At 53.1% G+C, this 7628-nt stretch overlaps 1 protein-coding gene across 1 annotated transcript in view; it reads left to right on the top strand.

The window, feature by feature from the left end:
* Window positions 1-218: 218 nt before the first annotated feature.
* Window positions 219-7628, top strand: part of OTOG (otogelin) — a gene marked incomplete at both ends in the record, with an annotated part of 80508 nt that continues 73098 nt past the window's right edge. Inside the window, 6 exons of the mRNA XM_079788140.1 lie at window positions 219-330; window positions 738-798; window positions 955-1015; window positions 5421-5496; window positions 6447-6539; window positions 6708-6862. Of these exons, the coding sequence (XP_079644266.1) occupies window positions 219-330; window positions 738-798; window positions 955-1015; window positions 5421-5496; window positions 6447-6539; window positions 6708-6862 (558 nt within the window). The remainder of the gene's footprint in view (window positions 331-737; window positions 799-954; window positions 1016-5420; window positions 5497-6446; window positions 6540-6707; window positions 6863-7628) is intronic.

The raw sequence follows: 7628 nt of genomic DNA, 5'->3' as shown, positions 1-7628 counted from the left end.
TCTTCCTCAGGCGCCTAAATTATGGTAATGACCTGGGCAGTCCTGTCACTCTAGCTTGGGGAGGAGCCAAGCGCCTGGGAGGAGGGGCCAAGGAAACCCTGGGGCAAGACTGCAAGACAGACCTCGGCCGCAGAGTGGAGGTGTGACCGAGCCCTCTCCGGGAGAGGTACTCAGCACTCCGGGCCTGTGTTCAGGCTTCCCCGACCCCTCGCGCTCCTATGGGGGCCCCGGCCCCGCGCGTCCCCGCGCCCGCGCTCTGCCTGCTCCTCGCTTGCGCCTGGCTGTCCTGGGGTGAGCCGGCAGGGGAGTCCCTGGAGGTGCCTGCTTTAGGTAAGAGGTGTGTGGATGAGGCCGGGGCTGGGGAATGTTTAGGGGAACGGACCGGGGCAGGATGGAGAGAGGGAAGAAAAAGAGAAGGTTTAAGGGAGGCCAGGAGGACAGCCAGGGAGAGGGTCTGAAGAGAGGGGCCCAGAAGGAAAGAGAGGCCTTCGAGAGCCCGGGGAACGGGTCCCAAGCTGGGCAGAGTGGAAGAGACCCAAGGTGGGAAACTACAGAGAACTGGGCGCAGAGAGTGGGATGAAAGAGGGGGACCCTCATTTAAAGGTGCCAGGAGGGGGGAAAGGATTTGAGGTGCCAGGGGAGATGTGGGAGAGGCTTCCTAACAGGTGGGGGACAGGTGGTGGGAGGCCCAACAAAGAGAGGCATAATTTGAGTGGAGAGGAATTCCCTGTCCCCAGCCGAAGCACCTGCACCCCCCAGCAACGCAGAGCTGCAGCCTGCTCCAGCCCAGGATCCCAGGTGAGTAGCTTGTGGCTGCCCCACCCACTGTTCCCATCTTTACTCCTGGTGTGGGTGACCCCTAAGTTAGCACGGAGGTGGGATGGGCCTGGGAGTGGTGGGGAGGCCTGGCCCATTCTTATCCCCTTGCCCATGCCGGGCTTGTTTCTCACCTAGCCACAGCCACCCCGAGAGGACCCTGGCCATAGGGGACGCGACAACATTGATGGGAGGCCAGGTAAGCGGGGGGGTGGGGGGGTGGCGGGGGCGGGCTTCAATGGGCAGGGGCTCGTTTCTGTTGGGATCTGAGGCTGGTAGGGAGTTCCTAGGTTTCAGGAAGGCTGTCTCTGCAATTATTCAGAAGAGAGCAAACACAGTTTCTGGTGTGAAGTATGCAAATTCATAAGTCACTTCTATTCCCACTCTCCTAATCTCCTACGGCCCTGCAGCCAGCTCATTAATCTATCTATCTATCTATCTGTCTATCTATCTATCTATCATCTATCCATCTACCTACTTTTTCTTTTTCTTTTTAAAAATTATATTTTATTGATTTTTACAGAGAGGAAGGGAGAGGGATAGAGAGTTAGAAACATCAATGGGAGAGAAACATCAATCAGATGCCTCCTGCACACTACCTACTGGGGATGTGCCTGCAACCAAGGTACATGCCCTTGACCAGAATCGAACCTGGGACCCTTGAGTCCGCAGGCCGATGCTCTATCCACTGAGCCAAACCAGTTAGGGCCATCTACCTACTTTTTAATGGGAGGAGGGCACCAAGGTGCTATCAGGAGACAATTGAGCTCTCCCCTCCCTGAGTGAAAAGTGGGAAGGTGAGGGGTTAGGAGAGTGTTCTCTTTTCTCTGCCTGGCCTGGGAAGGCCCTAAACCCTTTCAGAGGCCCCTCTCCATACCTAAGGAGTGTCCCAGCAAAGCTTCCCTGAGAGGGGAGAAAAACTGGGCCACCTGGTGGGGTTTGCAAGGAGGGGTCGGTTGAAAAGCAGAGGCCTGAGCTACCATCCTCTGAGTCTTGACCACTCCCTGTCGTCCACCCTCCTGGGTTCCTCATGCTTTCAGAAGAGGTACTGGTTCGTTTTCTTCCTTTGCCAAACTTCTTTGGGCTCTGGACCAGGTGATTCAGGTTTTCCTTCTAATCCTGGCCTGAACTTGTCTCCTTCCTACAACCACAGACATGTTACAAATGCAGCCCATCCGACAGCCAGGTCCCCCCAGCATCTTGAGCCTCATCTCATGCACCTTAGGGATCAAGTCTGGTAGCTCCTGTGCCAGCAGGTGGGGAACATCATTTATCATAGGAAACAATGTGTCTCACATTCCTGCCCTTTGGAAATAGATACGAAGACCCCAAGGTAGGAGGGGTCATGCTTATCTGGGTTTTTTAAAAATTTCTTATTTGCATACCTTTCCAGCTCCCAACTTTTAGAATTATGGTGAGATATAGTTTGATTTGAAAGATAATATCTTTATTCATTTATAGCTGGGGAGAGCAAGGTAGGTGGGTGACTTGCCAGGCACCCACAGAGCAGGTAGAGCTGGGTCTCCTGGTGTACTGGCCTGTCCCTGGCACCATGGATGCCCCACAGGACTCCAGGGAAATGTGTTTCAGCGAGGGAAATGATCCTTACCCAGTATCTCTTCCCCTGGTGGGCTTCCTTCCTTGCCGGATTCCAAGGCAGGCCTCCCCTTCTTCCTTTTGAAGCATCTGGACCAGGCCACCCCAGCAGGATTCTCACATTACTCATAGAACAAATAAAGGTGTCGAGAATGAAGCCATCAGCTAGAAAGTGAACTTGGGGGACGCTTCAGGGCCTTCTGCCTGGAATGCCCTCATTCGTAACAGAGGGGGAGTCCCTGCCCAGCACCCTGCCACCCTTCATTTCAGTGCTGCCTCACTCCTACAGAGCTCAGCCATTCTCGAAGAATTGATGGTGTAGACCAGGGGTCCATGAACGTAGGTGGGGAAAATATATTATTACTTACAGAAACTTCAGTTAACTGAAATTTAGCATTCCTTTCAATTATTACTGTAGACTACACACCACCGAGAGTGTGAGCAGTGTCTGTGACTGTCACCAAAGAAATCGCAGATGTGTCCTATCCCCTTACAGTTGTTTCCACCTCCCGATCTCACTTATGCTCACTGCTTCAAAATGTTGGCAGTGACAGTATGTGCTGCAGGTCTGGTTATTTAATATGTTAATAAAAAGTGCAAATATTACCAAGTTGCACATTATAACATATTTTTACAATTATATTTCAATGTATTTGATTTCCTTTGTAATCTTATGTTTTATTTTAGAAACGTTATTCTGAGAAGGGGTCCGTAGTCTTCATTAGATCGTCAAAGGTGTTCATAAAAATGGCATAACGATGATTAAGAATCCATCTACACTGAAGATGAATCATGTGGACAGGGTTTACAATTTTTTTCCAGAAAATGGCATCAACTCTGTAGCACAGGCTGCTTTATCCTCATAACACCAATCTCAGAGGCCACATCTGAGGTGGAGGAGAGGAGGAGAGAGACCTAAAGGCCAATTTTAATTAAGCTCTTTGGGGCCCTGGAGGACCTTGGTGTTCATTGTTTCCCCTGGCTGCTGTCTCCTATTTCCTGTGGTCTCTGAGGCCCTGGGAGATAGATTACAGCCAGGGTGGGCAGCCTGAGCCCTAGGGCTTGGCCTGGGTCTGCAGGGTCGGGAGAGCTGGGGAGGACTCAGGAACTAACCTGGTCAAGGAGGGGCCAGGGACTTCCCAGGGGTCAGTAGGATAGTGAAGAGGGAGGAGGTGAGTGTCTGGAGAGGAGGCAGAGAGACTCAGCCTGCCAAGAGGGGCAAAGAGCTGGGGTTGGTCTCAGGGACCAAGAGTTCTGAATACTTTCTATGTTCCACGTCCTTTGCTGGAGGCTGGGCATTCATCCTGGGGATGCTGATGGTGAGAGAGGAAGACATGTGAGACGAGTCCCCACACTGTGTTTGTGTCTCGTTGGCCCTGTAAAAAAGAGCGTGGGCTCCCCGAGGGCAGGGATTTTGTTTTGTTCACTACACCTGGCCAGGGGCTAGGCATATAGTTCTGGAAAACTGTACAAATGAGGAGGCCGAGGCTCTGAGAGGGAAGGAGCCTGCCGTGCACAGAGTCCCAGGTCCAGGTGACTTTAGACATTTTGGACTGGAGTTCTGCAAGGTGAGATGTCCAAGTCAGTTGGCCATGTGGTGACTGAACACACATGATGTTCGGGACAGCCCTAATTTCAGAGGGTTTGTATCTCGAGGGACCAAGTGTTTGGATTTGGGGTCTGAAAAATAGGATTTCTTAGTGTTGTTGGTGGGGAGAGGTCCACATCCACACCTGTTGCTTGTGGGAGTGGGCTTCTTGCAAGAGCCCAAGAAAAGGAATTTTCTTGAGACTCACACGGGAGAATGAGGTAAAAAGCTTTATTTCTGAGGAATTAAACCTCTGAGTTTTCAAGGTCTCATTTCCCTTTGCCCCACCTTAGAAGTGTAGTTGTGGCTTTAACAGGACTAGAATTAGAGCCAGTGTCCAGAAATTTTGCTCCATATTGGAGCAGTGTCCAGTCCAGCATCAGGCTAGCTTAGCTTGTGTTCCCCCTTGCAGCCCATCAGTCCATTGCCTATGGGGTCCACATGGCCACATGGCTATGCAGCTATGGAGGGAACATAGGCAGGAGCAAAGCCAAAGGAACCGGAGAGCTGAGAGAGCCGTGCGCCAAGAGCCAAGAGAGAGCAAACTCTTTTGTTTGGGGGATTATGTATCCCCACATTTTTGTGGGCTTGCACTGGCTCCGCCTCTTCTACTCAATGATTTGACCCAGGTTTGATTGACAAGTACCTCCCCTAGGTCATCCCAACTTCACTGTGCATGCGTCCATCCTCTCCTTTGTCCAGTCCCTCCCCCCAGTAATCTGCATGGGATGGGCCGGGTGGTTCCCTGGGGAGTGCAAAGTTGCAGCTTCCTGGTGAAGCTGCCCAAATGACTTGCCTGTAATGTCTGGCCTCCCCTTTTGCTCTTTTCCTATTATTAATAACTAGTTACTGGTAACTACAATGGTATCAGTAGCTCCACTTTGCCTGTGTCCTCCTCAGATTTGTGGTATCAGGGAGAGTCCTGACTTGGAGTTGAGTTCTGAGGACTGTGGGTGGTGATGAGTGAGGCACTGCTTTTGCTGTTGGAAGATCCCAGGAGGAGGGTTGGGGTGAGGGACGGGGTGAGATGTCCTCCCATCCTGCAGTGAGGAGCTTTGCTCTGCCTCATGTGGTTTCTGTGGAGGAACATGTTTGTTCTCAAGACAAGGGGGTTTTGTGTTGAGCTGTGGAGACACAAAGGTTTACTAGAGAGAGCAGGAGGGGGAGAGATGGGGAACATTGGAGGGGAGGGGGTGTGGCATGCCGCTTTGGAGAGTGAAAAAAAAAAAAAGCCTTTACTTCTCTGGGCCTATGGCAGGCCTGAAAATTCTCCCTTCCCTGCCTTCCAGAGGTGGGCCTGGGGAGGGGAAGGGCTGGGGCATGGAAGGGTCGGGGCCTCCCTTCCTCCAGGTGATGGACAGAAAGGGCTGTGACCTCCAGGAAGGCTGCCCGTGATCACACTCTCTCCCATTTTTAAAAGGAGGCTGAAGCCGTGGACTCCTTGGCCATGTCTTTCTGGGAAAGGCGGCTCCATCGGGCCAAATGTGCACCATCTTGTAAGTGGTCCCCTCCCTGTGGTCCGTGGGTGTGTATGGGAGGGCCCAGCTGGCTGAGAGGACAGTGAGGGCAGGACAGGCTTCCCTCGGGGCCTCCTGGGACCTCTTTTCCCTGCATGGGCTTTCTTTCCCATTCTCCAGCCCCGTCCTCCAACTTCACTCTGTGTTCTCCTCCCTGGCGGCGGAGGAGCGCCTCGCCAGTGTTCTGTTCTTAGGACCATGGCCTTGTGGCTTTCCATTCTCACGCTATCTGACTCTCAGGAGTTTGTGCTCCCCCCCTCCACTGTTTCTGGGGCCTCTTTCTGTGTTCTGTGGCATTGCTCTTCATCCTGTCCTGTGTCCCTGGCCTCTGCCCTCACTTGTCCATGGCCTCACCTGTCCTGTATCCGTGGCCCCTCCTCTTCCATCATGGCTCCTTTCCTCACCACACCTTGCTCTGCTTTATCTTCTTGTCCTCTGTGGCCTTTCTCTCTACTGAATTCCAGATGTGAGGCCTCTTCCCCCCCACTGGTTTGTGCCATGGCCTCTGTGCTTATGGAGCAGTGAGGAAGAGCAGAACTTGAAGATGTCGGGGTACTGTCCCTGCTCACCTCACATGCTCCATAGCTCAGCTCTGCCTGCCTTGCCTGGAGGCCAGGCAGGAACTTTTAGCTGCAGGTGCTGATGACCAGGTAGGGCTGGTCTGGGGGCCATGCGGTGCATACTGAAGGCAGGTACCCCACCCTACCTGCCTGCCAGGGAAGGGTCTGGGGAGCAGTCTGAGGCACCCTACTTGTGCCCCCATTAAGGTTAGCTACTGAGGAATTTGAAACTGCCTGGGATGGGCATCTGAGTTCCATGTAGTTCTGGGAGGGCTGGGGCTGGCTGCCCTGGCATGAGGGAGGAGCTTCATCCCTGAGTTCTGCCAGTCTCAGCTCGATGGGGAGGTGCCTTCTGTGTCTCCCTTGCAGACTTGTTCTCCTGCTTCAACGGGGGCGAGTGTGTGCACCCAGCCTTCTGCGACTGCAGACGCTTCAATGCCACTGGACCGCGCTGCCAGATGGGTGGGTCTGGGCTCCATCCCACCCTGGGAGGGGCCATGGGTACAGGGACATTCTGGGGGTCCGGGACTGTGGGGTGAGTGGGGGTGACCCTAACAGGGCTGGAGCCCAGCAGCCTTTGGCTTGGTGCCCACTGCAGCTGCACAGAGAGGTTCTCTTTTCCTGGCTCAGTGTACAATGCTGGCCCTGAGCGGGACAGCATCTGCCGGGCGTGGGGACAGCACCACGTGGAGACATTTGATGGCCTCTACTACTACCTCTCTGGGAAGGGCAGCTACACGCTGGTGAGGCGCCACGAACCTGAGGGACAGACCTTCTCAGTCCAGGTGAGGCCTCCCTTGACCTGCCTGTCTAGGAAGGCTCCACTAGGCCCTGGAGGCTAGTGCCCCTTGTCGCAGGCATGCACCTGCCAAGAGGCTGCCCAGGGGGCCATGCCCTGCATGGGCCATGACCTTGACCGATCCTGCCCTCTCTGCCTTGGGGTGTCCCACATCAGAGTTTTTCACAGCTGTCATTTCCTGATGGATATGTTACAGTTACGTAGAGTGATGAGGTACCACTCATTCATGGATTATAAAATCAACGGAATGAGTCACCAACAGCCTAAACATCCCCAAAGAGAATAGAAAGTATAAGAATGCATTATACTTGAATGGGGTACAAATTATTTTGTAAAGCTTTTGTTTTATTTATATAGGCATATATTTTTATTTCTTACTGTGGGTCATGGTCAAAATATTTGAAAAATATTTAGTGATTAGACTATGGGGTGGCTTTCACAGGTCCCACTTTTGGCTGAAGTGGTCCATCTGCTTGACCACATTTAACGTAGCCGTGGAAGGTTGAGGAAGAGAAACGTTTTCAGACTTTTCTCTAAGCTCTGGGAGCTCTGGTGCCTCCTCACACGCCACCCCCTGGTTTCTATGGCCTTGGAGGTGTGGGTTCTCTCTGAGCAGGGGGTAGAGGAGATGGGTATGTGACAGGCAGCACAAGAGTGACCTGGGGGAGCGGGGGAGGGCTAGACTGCTCGCCAGGGTTGTGGTAGAAGTGTGTTTATAGTGTGTGGGTTGAGGGTACCCTGTGAGTGGATAC

This window comes from Cnephaeus nilssonii (genome assembly GCF_951640355.1).
Source record: "Cnephaeus nilssonii genome assembly, chromosome: 13".
Lineage (NCBI taxonomy): Eukaryota > Metazoa > Chordata > Mammalia > Chiroptera > Vespertilionidae > Cnephaeus > Cnephaeus nilssonii.
The sequence above is the reverse complement of the archived record's forward strand: the minus strand, read 5'-3'. Positions and strand labels throughout refer to the sequence as shown.